This window comes from Berghia stephanieae, chromosome 10 (genome assembly GCF_034508935.2).
Source record: "Berghia stephanieae isolate SIO BIC M18660-M18661 chromosome 10, UCSD_Bste_1.3, whole genome shotgun sequence".
Lineage (NCBI taxonomy): Eukaryota > Metazoa > Mollusca > Gastropoda > Nudibranchia > Aeolidiidae > Berghia > Berghia stephanieae.
Genome location: NC_088369.1, coordinates 25,463,256 through 25,477,062, shown reverse-complemented (window position 1 = coordinate 25,477,062; position 13,807 = coordinate 25,463,256). Strand labels below are relative to the sequence as shown.

General features: G+C 33.4%; 2 protein-coding genes across 2 annotated transcripts in view; both read left to right on the top strand.

Moving 5' to 3' along the window:
* LOC144980618 (uncharacterized) overlaps positions 1 to 3,711 on the top strand; it is an 8,214-nt gene extending 4,503 nt beyond the window's left edge. Inside the window, exon 5 of the mRNA XM_078928299.1 lies at positions 3,611 to 3,711. Within this exon, the coding sequence (XP_078784425.1) occupies positions 3,611 to 3,711 (101 nt within the window). The remainder of the gene's footprint in view (positions 1 to 3,610) is intronic.
* On the top strand, positions 1,383 to 8,427 carry LOC144980617 (uncharacterized). Its single transcript, XM_078928297.1, has 6 exons — positions 1,383 to 1,414; positions 3,611 to 3,829; positions 4,362 to 4,540; positions 4,973 to 5,165; positions 6,928 to 7,068; positions 8,067 to 8,427. The coding sequence occupies exons 2-6, from the start codon at positions 3,724 to 3,726 to the stop codon at positions 8,285 to 8,287; spliced, it is 840 nt and encodes a 279-aa protein (XP_078784423.1). The 5' UTR covers positions 1,383 to 1,414; positions 3,611 to 3,723; the 3' UTR covers positions 8,288 to 8,427.
* The last annotated feature ends 5,380 nt before the right edge of the window (positions 8,428 to 13,807 follow it).

Here is a 13,807-nt window from a genome sequence, read left to right as displayed (position 1 = left end):
AACAAGATATGAAGTGAGTAGAAAAGTGCCAGAAGACAATAGAGAATAAAAAATTTTTTCCGCGGCGGTGGTGGGGTTTGAACCTGCGCCTTATTGGTACGACAACTCCGCCTGGCAGGTGAGAGCGTGGCTCTACCGTGTGAGCTATCCACGAACACAAAAATATTCGTTTCAAACCCAAGTCATTTCTAGATCCCTCTCACCCACTTCTTGAGACCGCGGATTCGTTCGCACACCACCATCGCGAAGTAATTTTGACCAGCAGTTAAGCTTAATAGCCAATATTCTCAACACAAACATATAACATAGAAACGATTGAGACATTGAGTATGCTCCGGTGTATGGGGTGAATTTTTAATTCAGAAAAGTGAGTGGAGAGGCACTTATGTTGGTAACAACAAGATATGAAAGTGAGTAGAAAAGTGCCAGAAGACAATAGAGAATAAAAATTTTTTTTCCGCGGCGGTGGTGGGGTTTTGAACCTGCGACCTTATTGGTACGACAACTCCACCTGGCAGGTGAGAGCGTGGCTCTACCGTTGTGAGCTATCCACGAACACAAAAATATTCGTTTCAAACCCAAGTCATTTCTAGATCCCTCTCTCACCCACTTCTTGAGACCGCGGATTCGTTCGCACACCACCATCGCGAAGTAATTTTGACCAGCAGTTAAGCTTAATAGCCAATATTCTCAACACAAAATATAACATAGAAAACGATTGAGACATTGAGTATGCTCCGGTGTATGGGGTGAATTTTTAATTCAGAAAAGTGAGTGGAGCAGGCACTTATGTTGGTAACAACAAGATATGAAGTGAGTAGAAAAGTGCCAGAAGACAATAGAGAATAAAAATTTTTTTTCGCGGCGGTGGTGGGGTTTGAACCTGCGACCTTATTGGTACGACAACTCCGCCTGGCAGGTGAGAGCGTGGCTTACCGTGTGAGCTATCCACGAACACAAAAATATTCGTTTCAAACCCAAGTCATTTCTAGATCCCTCTCTCACCCACTTCTTGAGACCGCGGATTCGTTCGCACACCACCATCGCGAAGTATTTTGACCAGCAGTTAAGCTTAATAGCCAATATTCTCAACACAAACATATAACATAGAAACGATTGAGACATTGAGTATGCTCCGGTGTATGGGGTGAATTTTTAATTCAGAAAAAGTGAGTGGAGCAGGCACTTATGTTGGTAACAACAAGATATGAAGTGAGTAGAAAAGTGCCAGAAGACAATAGAAAATAAAAAATTTTTTTCGCGGCGGTGGTGGGGTTTGAACCTGCGACCTTATTGGTACGACAACTCCGCCTGGCAGGTGAGAGCGTGGCTCTACCGTGTGAGCTATCCACGAACACAAAAATATTCGTTTCAAACCCAAAAAACAGGACAATATAAAAATGCCTTTCACTTCGTAAGTTGTTAAAACTAAAGTATTGAAATATCCCAATACTTCAACACAAACTAAATTCGTAAAACGAGTGATGGTCACTTGCAATAGATTTTTAAAATCTTCAAATGATTACGAAATAGATTAGAAGTATAAGGTGTATAAGTATAATAACAACAGTGGACAACAGTTTTTTTTGGGGTTTTTTTGAGTTGACAGTTGTTGTTTTTGTTATGTTTGTTATTTATTATTTTTTATTGGAAAATTGAGACGTAAGACTAAATGCGAATACACATGCCTCATTCATCATAATTCATCCAGGCCTATTGGAGAGGGATATCATCCTGCTGCAATATGTTCGATTTTTAATGGGAAGAATAAATAAAGTTTAAAAGAAGCTGTCTAAACTAAGGGAAACAACCCAAGTATTCCTTTAACTCACCCTAAGAAAAAATAAACCTAGCAGCTACCTTTAATGCTGTGATTATTGCCAGACATGTCTGCCAATAAAGAAAATCGATTATTGACAGTTTGACGTTTTCAGTTCAAAGTATCAAAAAGGCTGTCATTATCCCCAGACACCTGTCTGGGGATATAATGAGAATTCGTTATCCCCAGACACCTGTCTGGGGATAACCAAATTTCGTTATCCCCAGACAGATATTTGAAACTCCGCTCTTTTAAACAATTATCCACAGTCCATCCAAATGCAACATAGAAATAAGGAAAGTTAATAAAATATCTATAAAAACATAAAATTAACCAACATTAAATCAGTTGTTACTACATATATACACAATATGCGTCGACTTCGAAGTGGGTGTCATGGCCGAATGGTTTAGTCGTCTGCCTGGAAGTTTTACCAGAAGCGACGATGCGGGTTCAAATCTGGTTCCGCCACTTTTTTTTTTTTTTTTTTCTTACATTCCGTCTTCTTTTTACAGAAGGGTGTAAGGGATAAATTGATAAATGTCCCATCCATCTTCCCCCCACCTTTTTTTTTTAACTCTCTCTCTCTCTCTCTCTCTCTCTCTCTCTCTCTCTCTCTCTCTCTCTCTCTCTCTCTCTCTCTCTTAGTTCCTTTCTAGTTTCTTGCAAATTGTCATATTCGTCCCCACTCCGATCTCAAAAAGTGTCTAAAAAGGATAAATAATTAAAATGCAAAAAAAAAAAACAGAAATATTGAGAGAGCGACCAAATGGTCAGATAGAGGAGAAAAAAACAAACAATATTTTTTTAAAAATTAAAATAATTTTAAGAAATACATGTTCAGAAACAGAACAAAAGGTCAAACAAAAAGGAGAAAAGAATAGACTCACACAAAAAAAAAATAAAAGAGGTGGGGGGGGGGGGGGAGGATGGATGGGACATTTATCCCTTGCAACGTTCTGTAAAAAGAAGCCGGAATTTAAAAAAAAAAAAGTGGCGGAACCAGGATTCGAACCCACAACATCAATTCTGGTAAAACTTCCAGGGCAGACGACTAAACCATTCGGCCATGACACCCACTTCGAAGTCGACGCATATTGTGTATATATGTAGTAACAACTGATTTAATGTTGGTTAATTTTATGTTTTTATAGATATTTTATTAACTTTCCTTATTTCTATGTGCATTCGGAAACATTCCATATTCTGGACTGTGGATAATTGTTTAAAAGAGCTGAATTTCAAATATCTGTCTGGGGATAACGAAATTTGGTTATCCCCAGACACCTGTCTGGGGATAATCACAGCGTATCAAAAACTTACATTTCATTTATCCATTTGCTTTTTTAAAAAGCTGGCTTTGGCATTTGAGCACTATTTTCTTTCATCTTCATATTAACCGATTTTTACACAAATTACCACTGGCATTTTTTCAGATTATTTGATATTTTTCATGCCTAATTTGGTATTTTGCATAAATCTTTCTGCCAAAGTGATCAACTTGTATGGTGATAATTGGATAACAAAAAGGCCAGGCTTTGTATTATTGCCAGACACCTGTCACTACAGACGATTGAGATAATGTGATTGTGATATCACAATCACATTATCTCATTCATCGGTAGTGTTTCATTCATCCTGTTTTGTTGATAAAGGGGAAACCCAAAACTTCCACAGTATATGTCTTCGTCTAATAAATTGAAGCTTACAATTCAATATTTGTTGTTATTTTTATTAGTATTATATGGATAAAACCTTCAGTTCTGATTTTTTTTTTTGTTCCTTTTTTAGATACATCTGTGTTCGAAGGAGTGCGTAATGATACGATAAAAACACTGGCTTTGGACAACTTTGTTCTCTTACTGACTGTTGTTGCAACCACAATCAAATAAAACAAGATCATCATGGTGATTGGACAATTTTTGATATGCCAGGCAGTTGTGTTGATGATGGTTGTTGTTTGTGTGTGGAGTAAAGGCAAAGGTCAAGGGGTCACCAGTACGAGGCACAGTAAGTGTTTCATCTTCATTGCAATATTTTATTTGACATTTTATTATTGATAATGATTAATGCTGTGCACTGTCAGGGACTGGAACCAGCTTGACGCTAAAGTGACCGAAGCCACTACAACTACAATTGATGCTTTTGTGGCAAGTTGCTATGCAGGTACTTAGACCCTACACAAACTATCACTGACCAACGTTGACGACCCCTGAATGTCCCTGGAAATTGATTCTAGACTAACGATTATAAACAAGGAATACAGAGAGATTAGAAAGCAGTTTCATATTTGCCATAATAATCAACCAATTGATTGTGGGCAATCAAAGGAAGAAGAAGTAGAGAGTATGTATCAACAACAATTGGATCTATTAGATCAAAATTCCTTTGTTTTGTTTTGTTTTTTTAATTATTTTTTAAATTATTCTATTTTGCTGCTGTGTTCAAGGTTTTCAGTTGTTAATACCACTATCGTCCTTATGGCTGAAAGGGAATACACACTCTTTTTACTCAAAATCATGTCATGTATCTCCATCTACAGGGCTGCAGTCTCTCCCCCTATGGAAAAGCCTTCTGATCCACCATCATCGCTGGGGGGGTTACTACGTCCATGACAGACCCACTACATGTGTGGCATGTTTGTCCACTCTGTGGATTCCAGTGACGAGGGAACCGTCCTCATCTCCTTTACATCTCAGGGCTTTCACATCGAGATGTCCGGTGAGTCTTAATCGCTGAATGTGATTGGATTGCCGTGTCAGTCTGGTATTTATGTCAGAATGATCAAGGTGAAGAAAATTGACTTCAAAGTCTGATATGCATGTGTGTTGAAAATATATAATTACTGCTTAGGCATGTTTTATCAGAAAATTTCAATGAATGATAATTATTTATTATTATTATTATTATTATTATTATTATTATTATTATTATTATTATTATTATTATATTATTTTATTATTATTATTATATTATTATTATTATTATTATTATTATTATTATTATTATCATTATTATTATTGTTGTTGTTATTATTATTTTATTTTTTTAAAAGTGAGCTTTTATATAGCGCAATATCCACTAAACATGCTCAAGTCTCTTTACAAGGAAATTATTATGAAAAAACGATTGTCTAATTTCTTTTATTCCCAGGATATTGGCAATGAAAATAACACAATCACGTTCAAAGAAATCCACACATGGAATAAAACTGGCCACTTTGAAGGCCACACAAACGTTGTATTCCAAGGAGCTTTTGTGCAAGATTTTGGATATTACAAGTTCACGGCCAATGTCAGCTCTGTGGAGGAATACAACTATGGATCTGTGACTTTGATACCTCAAGGTAATGAGAAAAGTTTCAAAATCATTTGTTTTCTTAAAAAATAATTGCTGTTTTGTTAACCGTTCAATGTAAATTTGTTTGTATTTTGATAATGTGGAAATAATGCAAACATTGTGGCTTGAAGCTCAACAAAATGAATGAAAGAGAATGGAAGCTTCAATTTAATTAACAAACACAGATGATGTGCTGTTTTGGGTTTCCCCTTTGTCAACAAAAAAAACAAACCATTAAGCTCTTCACTTGGACATTCCATTTAGGTATATAGATAATCCATCAAACATCGGATGTCAACAGGAATCGCCCATGTTGTCTAAAGTGAGCAAATCAGGGGGAGGGGCGATAATCTTTCCCAAGGAAAATAAAACAAGTGCCTGAATCAGGGCTCAAACCCGGTACCATTTGGGTCACAGCGCAATGCCTTAACCACTCAGTCAACAAAACACCATTGAAACTATTTGTGATTTTATTTTTAGTATTTTGAGTTGTATAAATCTTGGCCGAATTTCAAAAATCCCTTCTTACCTTGTTTTTGTGTTGTTCTTGATGATTTTGTGATATATGCCACTTTATTATAACTAATTGATAGTTTGTAATTTATGTTTTTCTATTTCTCATCAGTATAACGTTTTTAACGACGTGCAATTTTTAATGTCTAATTTAAATGAACTAGATTAAAATAATAGTTTTTTGTACTTTTGGCTTCTTGGAAATAATCCTGATTTTTTAAAGTCTTATCTTGTTTTACTGGCATTGAATGCTGGCAGCTCTGATTACTTTGGATTTGAATTTGTTTCATCTTTCTTTCTTATAGATAATATGAACTTTATTGTCTTTGCCTCTTTAACCCTCTCCTTTTTTGTAATTAAATTGAAGCTTACATTCAACTTCACATTATTATTTATTTCTTCGAGCTCCGAGCAGCAACATTTACATTTATATTAACTATGGGAAAATCATTACTTTCGTTACAATGCAACCAGTATTATTCCCATTCAGATGTGTTTTGTACATCACAAAATTTGAAGAAATATGATTGTTTTTGTTATAGAACTTAACGATGTTCTGTAGAGCTTGTATAGCTGAACAAAATTATGTAAAGTAACGTTTTATTCCTTTTGTATAAGAATTTTAAAAATCTGTTTTAATGTTATGTGGGTATGGCATTTTTGGAAAATCCGGAATGTGGTCGGTAAGGAGGGAGTTAAACAGATTTTTGTGCGACTATGTGGTCTTGTAGTATGACACACGCCTTTGGATTGGAAGGTTCGAGTCACCTCTCTGCGCAACGCATAGTTGAGTCCTTTGAAAAGGCTCTTTATATACATTCTTTCATCGTACTCAGGTGTAAAATGACTACCTGGATGTTAACAGCATTGTCTCCATTGGGAAAAAATGGTTTTATCGCTATCAAGCTTCATGTATCATCCTACATGTTAAGTCTTGCTGTTGGCTTGGAACCCTGTGTAAAGCGATTTGAGTACACTTAGACTTAGTAGATATTGTGCAAAATAAATGCTCTAGTTTTGTTTTGTTTTTGTTTTTTAACTGGCATTGTGTGTTGGTAATTCTGATTTAAAAAAATTTTCAGTTTGTTTCAACCTTTGATTATATATAATCTGAACGCTTTTGTCTTTTTTCCTTTATTTTAATTGATTTTTTTTTTCATCTTTAAAAAAAAAAATTAATAAAGCGTTTAATTCTTTTTTTTTTTTCAAAATAATTCTAATTGTTGGTTTATTTCTACCATTTTCTTTTTCCCAAGGTCGTGGTCTGAGTGATGGCAAGTCTGACAAACCCAGGGACAAATCGTTTAGTCTTGCCATGGCTATCGTCATCCCCATGTTTCTTGGTCTCATTGTCCTAACTCTTGCAGCTTTTATCCTTATCAGGGCTGTCAGGAAAGGTATGGATTACAAAATCATATACATCTGTCTTTTAGATGAAATTTGGTCATCATGCCTGCAGAAAGAGAGAGGAGGGAGGGAGATAGAGAGAGAGAGAGAGAGAGAGAGAGAGAGAGAGAGAGAGAGAGAGAGAGAGAGAGAGAAAGAGAGAGAGAGAGATCATGACAGGATCAATAGAACACACTCTAACAAGTTGTACATATTATTATTAATCAAAACAAGCCCCACAATGCAGCATCTAGATCTGATTACTTTTACAAAAACAATTCTTCAAATGTTGTTGTGGTGTACAAAAGTAAATTAGATTTGTTTTCCTTTGTGGGAAAAACAAAAACAAAAATGATCTTTTATATAGCTCAATATACACTAAATGTGCTCAAACCACTTTACAAGGGGTCCCTGGCCAACAGCAACACTTAACATGTAGGGCGTGACATGATGCCTGTTCGGCGATAATACAATTTTTTCGGACAAAGACAACACTGTTAACGGCCAGGTACTCATTTTACACCTAATTATGGTGAGAGAATGTGAGTAAAGAGCCTTTTCCAAGGACTCAACTATGCACTGAGTGAGGCTCGAACCCAGGACCTTCTGATCCGCAAGCGAGTGTCATACTACAAGGCCACACAGCCACACAGGAAAAGTAAAGAGAATTTTATCTTTTTTTTTTTTTTTTCATTTTCATTTATTCTCATATTTCATAAAATAAAGAATCATTAACTATCTCTTCCTTGTTTTCCCCTCGAATAATAATAATAATAATAATAATAATAATAATAATAATAATAATAATAATAATAATATAATAATAATAATAATAATAATAATAATAATAATACTAATATACTTTATTCATTCAAAAAATTGGAAATTCGTTTACAGACGTGTCATGCCTAAAAATGTTTAAATATAAAGTTAAGCATTTATGGTGATAATGTATATTATATACTCCCTTCCCATCACCACCCCTACTCTTTCTAATGTGTGCATTCAGGATATTTGAGGCGTGTGCCCTGGGCATACAGAATATTCCGCAACCCAACGTCGTCTAAGTCAGAGCTGGAAATGGACGGAAATGCAAATGAGAGAACGGAGAAACAGCAACAAACTCCAGATACAGGAACCGTCCCCGTTGAAGGTTTGGATGCGACGGCTGTACACATGCAGACTGCTCGCATAAAAGTCTGTAAACTCTCTTTTGAACAGTCGTTCTAATGATTTTTCTGAAAATCTTCAACCCAACTGAAACAAAAATAGATTTTCTTTACCCAAACTCAGAAGCAGTGAGTACATGTTGAATTAAAAAGAAAAAAAAAAAATCCAAAAACCTTGAGCTTTTATAAAGCACAATATCCACTAAACATGCTCAAAGCACTTTACAAATGATCCCTGACCATATAGCAACACATAATATATAGAACGAGACATGATGCCTATTAGGCTATATTACAATTTTTCCAACAGAGACATTGCTGTTAACGGCCAGGTACTCATTTTACGCCTGTGTACGGTGAGAGAAGTGAAGTAAAGGGTTTTTTCCAAGGACTCAACTATACGCCGAGCGAGGCTCAAACCCAGGTCCTTCCGATTCGAAAGCAAGTGTCATACAATTTAAATTTCATGGACATGAAAACTGTGTTAAATGAGAAGATTATATGCTTATGTCATTCTAAAGCTACAAAGAGAAAATAAAGAAAGTATTCTTTCATAGCCATAAGGCCCATTGAGACTATAGATTATAATCAGTGACGACTTTTCATTACCTTTTGGATAGGACATTAGCTAATTTATCACAATAGACTTTCCCCCAAGATATATATATATATATATATATATATATATATATATATATATATATATATATATATATATATATATATATATATATATATATATATATTTACATATAAATGCTCAGATAAACAAGCCTTCCATCAGTTATATGATAGCTACAGCCCAAAAGTTATCCTCGCATTTTGGGGTGAACAAGAGAAATCTGATTAAGAAAAATGCTAGGGTTGTATCATAACAAATGTGAAAGTGATACTAGGCTGCTCGAAGCTGTGGACTGTAAAAAGTAATAAACAAAAATGAATATAACAACTTAAGAACAAAATACCAAACACAGAACATTTCGGGCTCAAAACCCTTCTTCGGCCAACAACAAAAAACAATAGAGACATAAATACATTACTAAATTCCAGATAGACGACAGAGATATTTTGAAGGTCCTCTAAGTAGAAAAATCTGGGTCAAATTCTACCTGACTTAATCCAAATACTCAAAGGGACAAGCAATTTTCATGAACAAAAGTGAATATATAACTAAGAGCTTTGAAAAAAGGAACCAAAGGAACAAAATACCAAACATGGAACATTTTGGGCTCATTTCCCTTCTTCAGCCAATAAATAACAATGTGAAATTTAATGTAAGCTTCAATTTAATATACGAAAACAGATAAAATGGACGTTTCAGGTCCTTTATCAACAAAACAGGATGGATGAAAGACTACAGATTCGTCTGTGGTGTTTCATCCATCCTGTTTTGTTGATAAAGGGGAAACTCGAAACATCCATTTTATATATTTTCGTATATTAAATTGAAGCTTACGTTCAATTTCACATTGTTATTTATTTCTTCAAGCTTCGAGCAACAACATTTACATTCCCCTCCTCTTCAGTCAAAAAACAAAAACAATGAAAACATGAAAACATCACTTAGAATCCAGACACCAGAAGGCAGAGAAGTGTTTGGCATGTCTTGTCCACAAGTAAAAGTATCTTGAAATGGAAAAAAAAAACCCCAAAAAACCAAGACAAATAGAAGCTATTTTCAGAGTGAAATCTCAATCAACACGATTTCCCTCAGTTTGATATTATTAACAGTATTCAAAAGTTGAGACTGAGAAATTTCTCATCCATTAATTTTTACTGTAGAATCAATGCACGAAAATGGCTTATCTTTGTCCATGAAATGAAACGGTGTGTCATTGTTCCATAGTATGATGTTGGATTCTAAATATAATTGTATTAAGTATCTTGCTCATTTTTACAAAGTCGTCCAAACTCCAATAATATGAAGTGACTTGTGACATTTTCTTTTTTTTTTTCATTCTTTTTAAATTCAATTTTATTTTTAACCACTTATTTGTCATTCTCTGGAGAAAAAAACACATGTTTTAAAAAAATTGGCCAGAAAACTTGTCCTTCAAATATTGTTTGATTAAAATGACCCTCATCTTGGTAAAAACTCTCAAACCTGAGGTCTTACCGTAAAAGATAATAATAATAATAATAATAATAATAATAATAATAATAATAATAATAATAATATAATAATAATAATAATAATAATAATAATAATAATATAATAATAATAATAATAATAATAATAATAATAATAATAATAATAATAATAACAATAATAATAATAATTATATATCCTTTATTCATACAAAAAACAATGGAAATTCGTTTACAGACGTGGCATGCATAAAAATGTATAAACACAAAGTTGAGAATCTATGGCGACAATGTATACATTATTATATATATATGTATATATATATATTATATTATATATATATATATATATATATATTATATATATATATATATATATATATATATATATATATATATATATATATATGCAAATGTACAAACATGTAAAAAATATACAACCAAGAACCAATAGCAACACCTTATATATTAATTTAATAAATTGAGAAAGGCCATACCTCTGGCCTTTAGTCCGAACTTGTGAGTGTATATTTAAAAGATAGTATTTAATTAAGTAAAGTCCCAGATTTGAGAGTTTTTTTGGCCAAAATAAGGGAGGGTCATTTAAATCGATCGATATTTGAAGAACGACTTTTCAGGCCAAATTTTTAAATACAAGTTTGTTTTTTTCTAGAGTATGACAGCTGATTGGTTGATTGTGGTGAACTTATGATGGGAATGGGGTTTGTAACAGAAGTTTTATAAAACAGTAATGTATAATAACATTTTACAAATTTTAGTGCATTGCTCTCCTTATCTATTTTTTAAAATGACAATACTCAAATTGAATGGAAAATTCAATTTTATTAACGAAGACAGTTGATAGAATGGAGGTTGTGAGTTTCCCCTTAGTCAACAAATCACAATGAATAAAACTCTAAAGGCTAATAATGCCACCCTTCCATTTCTCTCATTACTATTTATTTTTTTATTCAACATGATTTGTTGACAAAGGGGAAACCCGAAACCTCCGTATCTTCATTCATCAGATTGTCTCTTCCATTCAATTTAACGTTTGTTACGTATTTCTTCAAGCACCAACATCTGCATTCTCCTTTTTTAAAGAACATTTTTCTTTCTTTTTTTTTTTTTTCCTATTGTTTTCTCAATTTTGTTTTTGGTTTGTTTTGAGCCATTGAAAAAGAATCTTAATTATTGAATTTTTATTTTTAAATATTTGTAATCAGATATAACAGTCATCCCCTAAACGAAATTTATCATTTTTATTTATTTTTTTTTTTTTTCTGGTCTCAGGATGCCAGAATTAAAATGTTATATTTTAATTACTTTTTTAATTTAATTTATTTTATTCTATTTTTTGTTTTTTAATGGTTGTGGTGAGCTTTTTGTTTATCTCAGTTTTAATTTTCAATTAGCTTTTTAAAAATTCATTTACAAATGTTTTTCATTACAAGAATAATTGTACATAGTTTTATAATTTTACTTTAGATGGTATTCAACAAATTTATATTTTTATATTTCATATTTTGATTTACACTTTATTGTTTTAAAAATAAAAGTATGCCTCATTGAGATTTTAAAGCCATTGATTATTTTGATGCTTTGTTTATTTTGCTATTGTCTAATAGTGTTACTCGACCATTTATCAGTCGGGTTTTGTTAACTCTAAAACATGAATTTATTTTCTTTTTTCAGTTTTACATATGAGAGATAGATCTTTGTATATTAGTTACAGTCCACTCCGGTTAATCGCACCATTTCCCAAGAAACGGAATTAATTCTATATAAAAGTCACTGGTTAATTGCAACAAACTTCGGTTAATCGCAACAAATTTTCACCCTAAAAAAAAAGTGGTAAATTCAAGAAATCAATCAAACAAAATATCATGATTAAATTTCATCAGGGAAGAAATCGTGACAGGTTGAAAAATCGAGAGTGAGCAGGATTTAATGCTACAGTAGTGAGTCACCATTCTATTTGAGACAAAAGAGGGTGGGGCTTTGCAGTATGGGTTTGTGATGTCATCTGTGGCCATTAAATAGGAGGCGAGGGAGCTGGGCATAGTTTTTACACCAGGTAGACAATGAAAATTGTAAAGAGAGACTGAGCGATATCCTTTGTTTTGGGATTGACAACTGTGCATTGTGACAAACGAGTTTGGTAAGAGCTTATTGTCTCTCATCACGGCTAATCTCTTTTGCTCTTACAAATGGTGAGAACAAAAGAGTGAAAGTTAATCCAATCTGAATAAGATGTCGACTTGCACCAAAGCTTCTTTTGCGTGTCAAAATGAATACACGGATGCCATATGGTTTTTGTTTCAATCAAATTTCTATGTCTGCCATGGACTAAGAACTTTGTTTACAACTACTTGTTAGAGTTTAGCATATATATATGTGTAAAATGTTGCAATCGCGGACAGAAAACTCAACTTCGGTTAATCGCAACATTTTCACTGATCCCGAGGTGTTGCAATTATCCGGAGTGGACTGTATTTTCCCTAGATTTTTTTTGTTGTAGTTGTAGTTTTTTGGGTTTTTGTTGTTTTTTTTTTTTTGTTTTTGTTTTTTTGCATTTGTTTTTTTTAATTATTATCATTATTGTTATTGTTATAATCATCATCATCATCATTTAGTAGTAGCTGGGTGGGGTTCCTGACCCCCATAGTTGGCAGGGAGGTACTTACTGCGTCTTCTATCTCCCTATATCTGTTTTCCAACTTTCTTCCTGTCTTTGTCTTGGAATGAGATTACTTGGTTTTGTCCTGGTCCTGGCCAGATGCCCTGGCTGAGAGGGAAACAGTCAACTGTATAGTTAGTTTTGGGGAGTAATATTTTTTTCCTTGTAAATCATCTCTCTGTTATGCACTGTATTATGTTTTATTTATATTATATATGATTAGTAAAACATTTGAGTGTGTTCCTCTTAGTGGGGACCTGTGCTTGTGTCTGGATGAGACTTTTAGTGATCTAAAGTACTTTGATAATGTGCTCTTGGAATCTACAGCTGTTTTTTATTGAACCAATTGTCCTTTGTCTTACCTGGTCTTGGGTGCTTTAATTGTATTTCTAGACTATCCCATTTGCTTCCTTTTTACTGTCACTGATATGACCTAAATGTGTTGCAATTGCCGTAAAACCCTTAAAAACAAAAGTAAACATTAGTACTCGTAGTAGTAGTAGTAGTAGTAGTAGTAGTAGTAGTAGTAGTAGTAGTAGTAGTAGTAGTAGTAGTAGTAGTTGGCGTAGTAGTAGTAGTAGTAGTAGTAGTAGTGGTAGTAGTAGTAGTAGTAGTAGTAGTAGTAGTAGTAGTAGTAGTAGTAGTAGTAGTAGTAGTCGTAGTAATGGTGGTAGTATTTAATAATAATAATAATAATGATGATGATAACAATAATAATAGTAATAATATCCTGATATCTTTTGTATTTTCTGCAATCGTTAAGCGTTTCACATTAACCCTTTATTCACCACGTTTTTATTTACCACATATTTT

Coding starts and splice junctions, on each gene's coding strand:
- LOC144980617 (XM_078928297.1), top strand. CDS start 3,724: ATGGTGATTGGACAATTTTTGATATGCCAGGCAGTTGTGTTGATGATG. Junction 3,830..4,361: donor GGTCACCAGTACGAGGCACA/GTAAGTGTTTCA, acceptor CTCCATCTACAG/GGCTGCAGTCTCTCCCCCTA. Junction 5,166..6,927: donor TGTGACTTTGATACCTCAAG/GTAATGAGAAAA, acceptor CTTTTTCCCAAG/GTCGTGGTCTGAGTGATGGC.